The 13,983-nt window shown below is 43.6% G+C and overlaps 3 protein-coding genes across 9 annotated transcripts in view; 1 reads left to right on the plus strand and 2 right to left on the minus strand.

The window, feature by feature from the left end:
• LOC138665392 (membrane-spanning 4-domains subfamily A member 15-like) overlaps positions 1–13,983 on the minus strand; it is a 108,072-nt gene that overhangs the window by 57,467 nt on the left and 36,622 nt on the right. The window lies entirely within an intron of this gene.
• Positions 4,087–9,991, plus strand: LOC138665388 (pneumococcal serine-rich repeat protein-like). 3 transcript variants are annotated; one of them, XM_069752814.1, is made up of 9 exons: positions 4,087–5,019; positions 5,386–5,468; positions 5,834–5,916; positions 6,282–6,364; positions 7,191–7,252; positions 7,339–7,425; positions 7,587–7,782; positions 7,929–8,088; positions 8,861–9,991. In XM_069752814.1, exons 5-9 carry the CDS (start codon positions 7,208–7,210, stop codon positions 9,960–9,962), a joined length of 1,590 nt encoding a protein of 529 aa, XP_069608915.1. In that variant the 5' UTR covers positions 4,087–5,019; positions 5,386–5,468; positions 5,834–5,916; positions 6,282–6,364; positions 7,191–7,207; the 3' UTR covers positions 9,963–9,991. The 3 variants fall into 3 exon arrangements, with proteins under 3 accessions (XP_069608915.1, XP_069608916.1, XP_069608914.1); XM_069752815.1 differs by having other exon boundaries at positions 4,087–4,567; positions 4,937–5,468; XM_069752813.1 differs by having other exon boundaries at positions 4,087–5,468.
• LOC138665389 (uncharacterized) lies at positions 11,892–13,699 on the minus strand. The gene is made up of 2 exons (XM_069752816.1): positions 13,116–13,699; positions 11,892–12,964 (listed from the first exon to the last, which is right to left on the minus strand). Exons 1-2 carry the CDS (start codon positions 13,460–13,462, stop codon positions 12,079–12,081), a joined length of 1,233 nt encoding a protein of 410 aa, XP_069608917.1. The 5' UTR covers positions 13,463–13,699; the 3' UTR covers positions 11,892–12,078.

Consider the following 13,983-nt stretch of genomic DNA (forward strand, 5'->3'; position numbering starts at 1 on the left):
CAGGAGCAGGGCTGGTAACTCCGGATAATTTTTGAGGAACACTGCACCACCATGTTCAAGGTGTGAGCCAGGCAAGGTATGTGTTTAAGTTCTGAAAGGGCTATGGCAGCCATACAATTCCTTCCGTTATCACTGACTACCTTGCCTGCCTCAAAATGTACACTGCCCAGCCATGACTGAGTTTGTTGCTGCAAGTACTCGGCCAGTACTTCCGCGGTGTGTCTGTTGTCGCCCAAACACTTCATTTGTAACACAGCCTGCTGATGCTTACCACTAGCTGTTCGATAATGGGGCACCTCGTGTGCAACACTGGCAGCTGCGGATGGAGTGGTCATGTGACTGCGCTCTGTGGACGAGCTTTTGCTTCTGGAGGAGGAGGAGGAGGAGGGGTGGCGAACGCCTACAGCCAACTGTTTCCTAGATCGTGGGCTAGGCAGAACTGTCCCACTATGGCTGTCCCCTGTGGACCCTGCATCCACCACATTAACCCAGTGCACCGTGATGGAAACGTAACGTTCCTGGCCATGCCTACTGGTCCATGCATCTGTTGTGAGGTGCACCTTTCCACAGACTGATTGCCTCAGTGCATGGACAATGCGGTCTTTGACATGCTGGTGGAGAGCTGGGATGGCTTTTCTTGCAAAGAAGTGCCGACTGGGTAGGTCATAGCGTGGTACTGCGTAGGCCATCAGGTTTTTGAAAGCTTCGCTTTCAACCAACCGGTAGGGCATCATCTCTAACGAGATTAGTATAGCAATGTGGGCGTTCAAACCCTGTGTACGCGGATGAGAGGATGAGTACTTTCTTTTCCTAACGAGAGTCTCTTGTAGGGTGAGCTGGACTGGAGAGGTGCATATGGTGGAACTAGCGGTGGTGGTGGTGGACATGGCAGATTGAGAGAGGGCTGGTGATGGTATTCTTGATGTTGGCCTACATACAGTGTTTCCTACCAATAACCTTGTGATTCCCTGACTGCTTTGGCCTTGTGACGATACCTCTACATTTGCTGCTGGTGGTGTCCTAACCGGTGGCCTTACAGTGAGGGGAGCAATGTAGCGTTGCTGACTACCTTCATTCTGAGCAGGTGCACCAAACGGTATGGGACGTTTGGTAGTTAGTCCAGGCTTGCAAGTGCATGCTGGTTAAATGTCTAAGCATGCACGTTGTATTTAAATTTTGAAGATTCTTCCCTCTGCTAAAGGTCTTTGAGCATTTCTTACAGATAACTTTTGACTGATCATTCGGATCTTGGTAAAAAATTGCCACACTACACTATTCCTACTATGGAATACCTTTTCAGGCATTGCATGCTGTGCTACTTTCACTGGATTCTCACACTGTACTAAAACTGTTTTTGGTTTTGACAAACGTTTTTCGCTTGATACCGGCCTGCCAGATGACAGCTGTTGCAATGTAGATGGCTGCTGCGGATCATCCTCCTCCGCTTCTGAGCTACTGGCAGCGGCACCCTCTTCCCCCAATGGCTGCCAATCTGGTTCAACAACTGGGTCATCTATCACCTCCTCTTCAATGTCATGTGCACCTTCCTCTGTGTCACCGTGTAAGGTGCTATAGCGTTCAGGACGGGGCACCATAGTCTCAGCAGGGTCAGGTTCTGGCTCAGTACACTGCGAGGGCAATGTAGTGATCTGAGTCAATGGAACAGCATAATAATCTAGCTGTGGCTGTGCATCAGTGCACTCCATGTCCAATTCATCTTGTAATGGGCAGTTAAAAATTTCCCTTTCTAACCCAGGCACGGTATGTGTAAAGAGCTCCATGGAGTAACCTGTAGTGTCGCCTGACACATCCTTCACTTTTGGTTTGGGTGAAGGACACAAGGAAACGTCTTGTTCCTGACCGGGAGCATCCATTGACGACTCGCTGCTGCTGCTTTTATATTTGGAACTTTCTGAAGAGGAGGCAAAAGAGCTAGAGGCTGAGTCAGCAAGGAAAGCCAAAACTTTTTCCTGCTGCTTCGGCTTTAAAAGCTGTTTTCCTACTCCCAGATAAGGGAGCCTTCGAGGCTTTGTGTAGCCAGATGATGACGCTGGCTCAACACCTCCAGTCTTAGGTGCTATTGTGCTTTTGCCACTACCACCAGATGCACCACAGTACCAGCTGGCAACCACCGCCCATGGGCTCTTCCAACAGACTTCCTCATTTTTTGGAAAATCTAACCAAAATAACAACTGTTATATGGTACTGTAAAACAAGGTAGATGGTGTATATAAACTTGTTGAGAATTTAAATCTCCTTTTTTTTGGGGGGGACTGAACCAAACCTCAGGCCCTGTGCATAAAACAACACAATGTAAGTGGCAGAAAGTGGCTGGCTGATATACTACAAACTAACAGGACTGAAGTATATCCACGTTGTGAGAATTTGAATCTCACTTATTTTTTTGGGAGACTGAACCAAACCTCAGGCCCTGTGCATAAAACAACACAATGTAAGTGGCAGAAAGTGGCTGGCTGATATACTACAAACTAACAGGACTGAAGTATATCCACTTTGTGATAATTTGAATCTCACTTATTTTTTTGGGAGACTGAACCAAGCCTCAGGCCCTGTGCATAAAACAACATAATGTAAGTGGCAAAAAGTGGCTGGCTGATATACTACAAACTAACAGGACTGAAGTATATCCACTTTGTGATAATTTGAATCTCACTTTTTTGGGGGGAGACTGAACCAAACCTCAGGCCCAGTGTATATAACAACACAATCTAAGTGGCAGAAAGTGGCTGGCTGACATACCACAAACTAACAGGACTGCAGTAAATCCACTTTGTGAGAATTTGAATCTCACTTTTTGGGGGGGGAGACTGAATCAAAACTCAGGCCCAGTGCATAAAACAACACAATGTAAGTGGCAGAAAGTGGCTGGAAGATATATGAAAAAACAATTTCAATCTCCCTACAATGATCTCAGTACAAGTATGGCAGCAATAAAAAAGGACTGCTGCACACAAAAGTGTGGACAAATAAACAAGATAGCTGTGCAGAAAGGAGCAACAGGATTTTTGCTTTTAAAAAAGCAGTTGGTTTGCACAGCAGCGTGCAAACAGCAATGCAGCTATCAGGGAGCCTTGTAAGGCAGCCTAATAGGCTAAAGAGCTGATGCACAAAAATATAGCCTTCACTGTCCCTGCAAACAAATGGTGGCGTTGGACAGTGAAATCGCTACAGCACAAGCGGTTTGGGGGGTTAATCTTCCCTCCCTAACTATATCCCTGCTTCTGATGAAGCTGGAGCAACCTCTCCCTATGCTAAGATCGGCAGAAGTAAGATGGCGGCCGGCGTGCACGCCCCTTTATAGCCCCTGTGACGCCGCAGAAAGCAAGCCAATCACTTTCATGCCCTTCTCTAAGATGGTGGGGACCGAGACCTATGTAATCACGCTGCTCACACTCTGTGTCCTCCTTCATTGGCTGAAAAATGGCACCGAAAGCGTCATACGAAACGCGACTTTTGCGCGCAGATCGCCGACCTCATGGCCGATCCCACACTAGGATCGGGTCGGGTTTCATGAAACTCGACTTTGCTGAAAGTCGGCGATTTTTGAATTTGTCCGATCCGTTTCGCTCAACCCTAATTCAGATGTGTGGTCCATGTCTTTTTTATTGTACACCTGTAGACTATAAGTAGGTAGATTATAAACTTACAATCCCAGCTTTTTTTATTTAGTATATTTAGTACACCCATAATCAGGCATCAGTAATGTATGTACAGTGTGTGCATAAAAATCCATTCATCCTCTGCTGTTTCTAGTGCTGCCCCATTCCTAATCAGCATCATGTGACCACAGCTTTGCCATGCAAGCTCACATAACCGACCACTATTTCCTTTTGTATTGTAAGCCTATGAGTGCATCGTTCTCAGTTTTGTAGCCTTACATTGAAACAGTGACTTCACCTTCACAAAACAACACTATGTGAGCTGGCTGGACACAGTTGCCATGACAAGATACAGGAGAGGACTGGAGCAGCCATGGAAATGGGAGAAGAAAGTTAGAACATGGTTAAATATCTTAATGCATACACTGACAAGCATTACTGAAGACTAAGGGTACGTTCACATTAGCGTCATGCGACGCTGCGTCGCCGACGCACGACAACGCATGCGTCATGCGCCCCTATCTTTATCATTGGGGACGCATGCGTTGCGTTGTCGTGCGTTTTCAGTAAAACGCACGACGCATGCGTCGTAACACCGCACCTGGGTGGCGTCGGAGACGCTACATGTTGCATTTTCGGAGCGCCAAAAAAACGCGCGCGTCGCTCGTGCGTCGTCAATGCGTTACAATTTCCCATTGAAACGTATTGACGACGCACTTGCGTCGCGGGTGTGCGTCGTGCATGCGTTGTGCGACGCATGCGTCGTAACATAAAATGAAACAAAAAAGTGTCTAGACAGTGTCTAGACAGTGCAAACAGTGAGAAAAACATCCCCCATATATAAAGAAAATGTAGGATTGTTTGTCACTTCTGCTGCCGGCTACACAACAGGCAACATCAGACCAGACACATCAGAGCAACTGTCTTCTCATCCGCTGTCCAGAGATGTAAGTATAGAATGATTATGTGCATTTTCTACATGTTTTTACAATTATTTTTGCAAGTAGTGTTTTATATTCTGCACTGTGGCTAAAGATATTGTGGTCTTTTTGGTCTGGTTTTGATGTACGGCATTGTGTATAGGATGGCGTTTCATTGTCTGCGGCCTTGATTAGTGTTCTTTCCAAGATTGATTTTGAGTTTCCATTTTTTGGTTTGGTGTTGTTTTTGTATTCAGTTGTGCTGTTTTATTCTTCCGTTATATGATGGCGTTTCATTGTCTCTGGCCCTGTCGGTTGTTTTGTAAAGTATGGTAGTATAGAATGATTTTGCGGCCTTTTATTACATTTTTATTGCAATTTGTGTATTATTTTCAGCACTGTGGTTGTGTAAAGAATTATTAGGCAACATCAGACCAGACACATCAGAGCAACTGTCTTCTCATCCGCTGTCCAGAGATGTAAGTATAGAATGATTATGTGCATTTTCTACATGTTTTTACAATTATTTTTGCAAGTAGTGCTTTATATTCTGCACTGTGGCTAAAGATATTGTGGTCTTTTTGGTCTGGTTTTGATGTACGGCATTGTGTATAGGATGGCGTTTCATTGTCTGCGGCCTTGATTAGTGTTCTTTCCAAGATTGATTTTGAGTTTCCATTTTTTGGTTTGGTGTTGGTTTTTGTATTCAGTTGTGCTGTTTCTTCCGTTATATGATGGCGTTTCATTGTCTCTGGCCCTGTCGGTTGTTTTGTAAAGTATGGTAGTATAGAATGATTTTGCGGCCTTTTATTACATTTTTATTGCAATTTGTGTATTATTTTCAGCACTGTGGTTGTGTAAAGAATTATTAGGCAACATCAGACCAGACACATCAGAGCAACTGTCTTCTCATCCGCTGTCCAGAGATGTAAGTATAGAATGATTATGTGCATTTTCTACATGTTTTTACAATTATTTTTGCAAGTAGTGCTTTATATTCTGCACTGTGGCTAAAGATATTGTGGTCTTTTTGGTCTGGTTTTGATGTACGGCATTGTGTATAGGATGGCGTTTCATTGTCTGCGGCCTTGATTAGTGTTCTTTCCAAGATTGATTTTGAGTTTCCATTTTTTGGTTTGGTGTTGTTTTTGTATTCAGTTGTGCTGTTTTATCCGTTATATGATGGCGTTTCATTGTCTCTGGCCCTGTCGGTTGTTTTGTAAAGTATGGTAGTATAGAATGATTTTGCGGCCTTTTATTACATTTTTATTGCAATTTGTGTATTATTTTCAGCACTGTGGTTGTGTAAAGAATTATTAGGCAACATCAGACCAGACACATCAGAGCAACTGTCTTCTCATCCGCTGTCCAGAGATGTAAGTATAGAATGATTATGTGCATTTTCTACATGTTTTTACAATTATTTTTGCAAGTAGTGCTTTATATTCTGCACTGTGGCTAAAGATATTGTGGTCTTTTTGGTCTGGTTTTGATGTACGGCATTGTGTATAGGATGGCGTTTCATTGTCTGCGGCCTTGATTAGTGTTCTTTCCAAGATTGATTTTGAGTTTCCATTTTTTGGTTTGGTGTTGTTTTTGTATTCAGTTGTGCTGTTTTATCCGTTATATGATGGCGTTTCATTGTCTCTGGCCCTGTCGGTTGTTTTGTAAAGTATGGTAGTATAGAATGATTTTGCGGCCTTTTATTACATTTTTATTGCAATTTGTGTATTATTTTCAGCACTGTGGTTGTGTAAAGAATTATTAGGCAACATCAGACCAGACACATCAGAGCAACTGTCTTCTCATCCGCTGTCCAGAGATGTAAGTATAGAATGATTATGTGCATTTTCTACATGTTTTTACAATTATTTTTGCAAGTAGTGCTTTATATTCTGCACTGTGGCTAAAGATATTGTGGTCTTTTTGGTCTGGTTTTGATGTACGGCATTGTGTATAGGATGGCGTTTCATTGTCTGCGGCCTTGATTAGTGTTCTTTCCAAGATTGATTTTGAGTTTCCATTTTTTGGTTTGGTGTTGGTTTTTGTATTCAGTTGTGCTGTTTTATTCTTCCGTTATATGATGGCGTTTCATTGTCTCTGGCCCTGTCGGTTGTTTTGTAAAGTATGGTAGTATAGAATGATTTTGCGGCCTTTTATTACATTTTTATTGCAATTTGTGTATTATTTTCAGCACTGTGGTTGTGTAAATACATAGTTGTATGTTTCTGGTTGCGATGTATGGCGTTGTATCCCCTTCTATTTTCTCCGGCACTGTTGGTTTCATTGTAAAGTATTTATGTTTCTGCCCTTATTTTTTTTCGTGTTGAAATATTTTTTATTACAACCACATATTGTGTTTTTTGTGTTGATCCGTGCATACTGTAATTTTTCTTTTTTAAAAAAATCTTTTGGGATTACTACATTGTGTACTTGTTAATTTTCTTATCTTTAGCCTTTTGTACTCTGGCATTGGGTTGTCTCTGCCATTGTTTCTTTAATCTAATCAATGTGGCAGTGTAGTTTGCTCATCGTTAGTTCAGTTGGAGTGCAATGTTATTTGTGGTTTAAATGCCTTTTTTTTTTAATATTATTTATTGCATGATAGTGCATAGGAGCATAGTCAATGTTATTTTTTTGTTAATTTCAGAACTGCTTTAATTAGTCATGGCCAGCGGCAGTGATTCCGGCACCCCACCGCTGAGGAGTCCGGTGAGTACATGATCTACTATTGCTTGCTATATTTTCGCTGTCATTTGTAGATGGGTCACTCAACTTTTTGTTAAACTATTTTGCAGGCTTCTTCAAGTGAGGAGGAGAACCAGGAGGAAGAGAGGGAGCAGCAGCAGGGACCACGGGGCCAAGCTGTGGTTGTAGGACGGAGCGTAAGTATTTATTTCAAACCTTTATTTTTTTATTTTTTTTTTTTTTGCGGGTATTGGGGGGGTGGTGGTAGGGTGTGGTGTTGTGTGTAGTAGGTGTTGGTGGAGGAGATAGGGACAATTTTTTTCTCTTTCAAACCTTCATATTTTCCATTCTTTTCTAGGTTTCACAACGGGCCCTGGATGAGCCACTTAACATTGACCTAATGGTGGCATCAATAGAAGCACGGGGCCCGTTGTGGGACAGCCGTGACCCCCAGCACGCGGACCAGGGCATATTGCGGCGTCTGTGGTTGGAGGTGGCACAAACGCTGTGGGATGGCTTCGACAGCGCTAACGCCAAGGCCAAAGCCAGTTTCCGTAAGTATTTAAAAAATAGTGCTGTGACCCATCATGCCAGGATTACACAACCGTCTGTGATGTCTTTGATTGGGATTGCACACGGTTGCGTAATCTTTTTCGATATATTATCTAAAACCTTTTTTTTTTTTTTTTTTAATACACAGTTAAACAATTGAGGACCAGATGGCGCTCCATGAAGGACCGTTTCAAGAGGGGCCTGAAAAAGGAGGGACAGGCTCGTAGTGGTGCTGGCGCTTCAAGGACCTCGGTGTACAAGCATAACCGTATACTGCAGTTCTTGCGACCGGTCCTTGAAAGCAGAGAGTAAGTATAGTGCCTATTCACACACCTAGTTTTCACAACATGCATATTCACATACTACATTCCAGTCACGTTGCTTATTGCCCAGCCATTTATTTTGCCAAGTACCAAGTATATAAATGAAGTAAAAAAAGGCTAGTTCACAGAGTTGTGCAAAAATACATACTTTTCTCCTCTTGAATCATAAGCAGAGGATCAAACATCAGCACAATACAATAGACTCTATCTACGTGTTTCAGGTGACAGGGAACATCAGACCTGAAACGCGTAGATAGTTTTTTTATTGTATTGTGCAGATGTTTCATCCTCTGCTTTTGATTGAAGTTAATAATTTTTTTTTTTTAAACTTTTCACCACTCGTTGACCTTGAATTTTTTATTCATTTCTTATCTTCTCACACTTGCCAGGTGTATCTACGATTTTTTATACATAATAAAGTTAAATATAATAGATACGGCATACATTCCACTGCAAAGCTGGTTAGGTTCCCATGGTTGCTCAGCTCGCAGGACCTGTGATGACGTCTCGTTCACATGACCGTGACGTCATGGCAGTTCCAACCTAAGCATAATTGTCTGGCGTTGCAAACTAAAAACATGGGTGACTCTTTAGAATTAAATAAATACCGTTTGTTTAATATTGATGGTGCATATGCAGTGTCAATATTAAAAATAGTGTAATATTAATGGCGGTAATGGATACCTGGCGGTAAAATGTTCTGACGCATGTGAAATGTGATATTTTTTATACTAATGGTTTCCTTATGTTTTCACAGAACACACAGCAGCACCCGCGAGACTGTCCAATCCTCAAGACGACCCTCAAGAGCGGTCCTTTGTGAAGCGCCATCTGAACTGTCGCGGCCATCCCACAGCGAGAGCAGGTCTGCAACAACACAATCTGGCGAACCGGCAGCCGGTCCATCAGATGTTCCTCTGGCCGAGGCCTCTGTTGCTCCGTCCTTTGGGTCTTACCGACAGCGTCAGCGGGCCTCGGACAGGGCGCCCATGTCCGAATTTTTACATCTGAGTACCGTATTTCAGAATGGTTTCAAGGCGCTGTGCGATAAAATGTGCAATATCGAACGGCGTCTTGAAAACATCGAAACGGATCTCTCGAGGCCGGCAAAACATTTCTTTAGTGCCATTCACAACGGCATGGTGGAACATCTTACGCCGGAACTCCAGATTTCGTTCATGCAGGGCTGCAACAATTTATATGTCAGTGCTCTGCAGCAGGCTCGGGTCATGCAGTCAGCGACAAATATGCCCGCAGTACCATCGCTGGCTGCCATGACTCCGACTCCTGCTGCAGAGCACCACCACAGAGGTCCGCGTGCCGAGGGCCACCGCCGCCGCCACCGCCACCACAGAACTGAGCCCCAAAGTTCCGAGCCTGACAGGCCTTCAAGGGGGCACAGACGGGAAGCCGACCCCCACCCAGAGGGAGAGAGGAGGAAAAAGAAGAAGAAGAAGACCATGACGACCACAAGCACTACGTCCTTGGCTATGGCTGCTCCCCAAAGTACCACCAGAACACAGCCTGGGTCGACCCGGAGCACACCAAGTACCCAGGCTGGGTCTACACGGAGTACACCCACTACCCAGCCTGGGTCAACCAGGAGTACACCATCTACACAGCCTGGGTCGACCCAGAGCCGGAGTAGCCAGCCAAGGACACTGGTCGTCCCTCCTCCTCTCTCACCTGCTTCTGTTGCAGTCTCGCCACCACCATCCACTGGCTGGACTGATGTCGGCATCCCGTCTAGTGTCATAGAGTATGCTGCTTCCTCCCCCTCTTCCTCCTCCTCGGTCTCCTCATCACAAAAAACTGGGGGATATGAATCCCCTTTGGTTGCGGACATTGGCACCCCTTAAAACCGGGTTCCCTTTTTTTTTTTTTTTTGTAACACAAAATAAATTTGCTATATTTTTTTAAAAAAAAATTTTGGTTTTTATTGTCTCAAATAAAGTTTGCACCAAATCACACCTTGCGCCGTACACACAAATCGTGTCTTTGTAACACCAGATGTGCAATGTGTGACAATATTATCTCTATTTTTTTTAACATTTTCTTATATGGCTGTCGTTCATTGTACTCAGATGTTACAAACACAAACAGCATTGCTCAATATGTCACGTTTACAAAGTACCATCACACAACGATTTCAGTATGGATATAGTTGTTTTAACTTTGTCTTTTCTGAAATCGTAAAACGATTGAGCCCCTGCTGTGATTTTTTGGTTATCAGCAAATGATTTGGAATTTTTTTTGGGTAACTTATCAGAAGCTGTCATTGTTGGATTGGTGAGTTCACACCAATCCAGCGATGTCTTTGTTTTAAACAAGGGAAAATTGGGTAGTGCACTGTTTTAATCACTGAAATAAAAAGTTTACAATACCCCACTAATATAAAAAGGTGTCTACCAAGTCCCTCGCCGTCATCTTTCCGCACTGACACTGTGATTCCCGCCCGTAAAGCTGAGCACACCGTTGCCTTAAACGCTGTGCTGTGCTTTAGGGCTGGCACAGTACGGGAAGCTGACGGCGATGGACGTTTCACACACCGTAGTGTAAAGGTACCTTCACACATAACGATATTGTTAACGATATCGTTGCTATTTGTGACGTAGCAACGATATAGTTAATGAAATCGTTACGTGTGACAGCGACCAACGATCAGGCCCCTGCTGGGAGATCGTTGGTCGCTGAATAAAGTCCAGAACTTTTTTTCGTCGCTGGACTCCCTGGAGACATCGCTGGATCGGCGTGTGTGACACCGATCCAGCGATGTCTTCACTGGTAACCAGGGTAAACATCGGGTAACTAAGCGCAGGGCCGCGCTTAGTAACCCGATGTTTACCCTGGTTACCATGCTAAAAGTAAAAAAAACAAACACTACATACTTACCTAACGCTGTCTGTCCTCCAGCGCTGTGCTCTGCACTCCTCCTGTACTGTCTGTGAGCCGGAAAGCAGAGCGGTGACGTCACCGCTCTGCTTTCCAGCTCACAGACAGTACAGGAGGAGAGCAGAGAAGCAGAGCGCAGCGCTGGAGGACAGACGGCTGTAGGTAAGTATGTAGTGTTTGTTTTTTTTTACTTTTAGCATGGTAACCAGGGTAAACATCGGGTTACTAAGCGCGGCCCTGCGCTTAGTTACCCGATGTTTACCCTGGTTACCGGCATCGTTGGTCGCTGGAGAGCGGTCTGTGTGACAGCTCTCCAGCGACCAAACAGCGACGCTGCAGCGATCCGAATCGTTGTCTGTATCGCTGCAGCGTTGCTAAATGTGAAGGGGCCTTAAGGTTTTTTTTGTAATTAACATTACATTAACAATAGTAAATATCGTGAGTGTGGCATTACACAGATTGCTCTTTTTTTGTTGCTGGGGAGCTGTATGTGTGACAGCTCTCCAGCAACCATGCGACAACTAAACAACGATCTCGGTCCAGTCGTATCACTGGTCGGTATCGGTGGATAATAGTTTTATTAAATGTACCTTAAGAATATTGTTCAGGTGAGATGGAAGCAATGTTGACAGTGTCACCACTATTTGACTCTGGACGTATTATAGCATCCTGAGTACAATAGTGTTCACTCTGTAGACTTTAGCAAACATGATCGTCTCCCTCCTTGTCAAGCCTTGTTCCATATGCAAATAGTCTGCAGGATTAAAAATGGTTGACAAGGTGGGAGCCGATTATGTTATGCCTCAATACTATGAAACACACAAATTTTGTGGCACACACATTAGTACTTTCAATAAATTCAATAAATTTCAATAAATTAGGATTTTTTAAATTTTATTAATATGTATAAACGTATGAATTTTTTTTTTTTAAAAACTGAAAGGCTCAAGAAGTGTATTTGAAAACACAACACATTATACATCCAGGGAACATTAAAACAATAACCATAGAATCACCATACATAGGATGGTTAAATGATGAACACAACAGTGTTTACATGACATCATAATAAAACATACAGAATTAGACCATTTCATCTTGCCATGAAACACGGCCAACATCGGAAACAAAGTATGCAGCAAATTGGTCCCTCATATGAGCAATCTCCACAGTTGTCCGCAGAGGATGATCTTGATAATCAGGCAATGGATTTTGTATGTGTTCATCGAGTTCCACGTTGACTCTCTCTTTATCAATAATAAAATTGTGGAGAACCACACACGCCTTCACCACCTCATCCACTGTCTCAATTTTCAAATTTATAGCGGATCCTAATATACGCCATTTGGAGACCAGGATGCCAAAGGCGCACTCCACAGTTCTTCTGGCCCTGGACAGTCTATAATTAAATATAGTTTTGGTACGGTCCAACCCACGACTGGAGTACGGTTTCAGTAGGTTGCCACTCATTTGAAAAGCCTCATCACCAACAACAACAAATGGCAGGTCCGGGCCGTCAGTGTTGGGAAGAGGTCGTGGATGGGGGAAATTAAAATTGTTATTGTACAATCTTTGGCCCATATCAGACTCCTTAAATGTCCGTGAATCATTTGCACGACCAAAGGCTCCAATGTCCACAGCGAGAAACCTGCAGTCCGCACCAGCAATTGCCATCAGCACAGTGGAAAAGTATTTTTTATAATTATAAAAAAGAGATCCACTTCTTGACGGCTTGGTAATCCTAATGTGCTTCCCATCCACAGCTCCGATACAGTTAGGGAAAGAACAAACTTTGTGGAATTTTTGGGCGTTGGCATGCCATATTTCTTGTGTAGGGATGGGCAAAAATTCCTCCCGGAGGTTGTCCCACAATGCGCGGCATGTGTCTGCAATAATACCCGACAGTGTTGAGACTCCAATCCGAAACTGGAAATGCAGTGATCTCAATGTCTCTCCGGTAGCCAGGAAACTGACAAGAAGAAAAATAAATAAATATAATTAATTTAATTGTTATGAATGAATTTTCCATTTTTAATTACAATCCCCCACCCCGCAAAACAAAAACATGTTAATTTAAAAAAGGGCTAGAACATATAAATCCTTCACATTCCATTACGTACCGTAGAGTCACCAGCAGACGCTCCTCAGGGGAAATCGATTTACGGAGCTGCGTGTCCTGCCTGGAAATGGTTCCTTCCACCAGACGCAGCAGATATCGAAAGCTGTCTTTTGTCATCCTGGTGTATTCTAAGTATTTGTCCTGGTTCTCATTTAATTCGCCAAAAAGACAATGGTACGCTCCACGACTCTCTCGGACTTCCACTATAGGGTGAAGCCAAAAACGCCGCCGACTCCTTCTCCGTAGTTTGTCTCTTCTCCTCTGTTCATGACAGGCAAAAGCATAAGCTATAGCAAGGGCTAATTCCAGCTCAAAAGTGAGGTAGATACTCTCCATGGAACGATCCATCTTGATGCTGTATGGTTGGAAATAAGGTATGCGGGGGTATATATACCACTATGACATTAATACCCACCTCCATCTACCCATTGGTGACATTATCGATTGTCTAGACACTAGACCCACCCTCTTCTATTCATTGGTGGTGTTATCTAGTGTCTAGACACTAAATTGTGGCTCAAGATCCAATCAGTGTTTGCCAACGCATGCGTCGTAAAACGCTGCGTTTTTTGGTAAAACGCACCGAAAACGCTGCGTTTTACGACGCATCCGTCAGACGCTTGCGTCATAAAAGTTGCGTTTTGCGTGCGTTTCCGATGCGTCGTGCGTTGCGTCGGCGACGCAGCGTCGCATGACGCTAATGTGAACGTACCCTAAGAGAGGACACACGAGAAAAATTACTGAAGTGGTCCTTTAAACCATATCAATCTGCAATACACCAAGCTAATTACCTATAGATGATGTAGATCTGCTATAGATGTAATAGTTATTGGCAAAAATAATGGGTATTTCCCATTCAATCTAATTTT

This window comes from Ranitomeya imitator, chromosome 2, assembly GCF_032444005.1.
Source record: "Ranitomeya imitator isolate aRanImi1 chromosome 2, aRanImi1.pri, whole genome shotgun sequence".
NCBI classification, from domain to species: domain Eukaryota; kingdom Metazoa; phylum Chordata; class Amphibia; order Anura; family Dendrobatidae; genus Ranitomeya; species Ranitomeya imitator.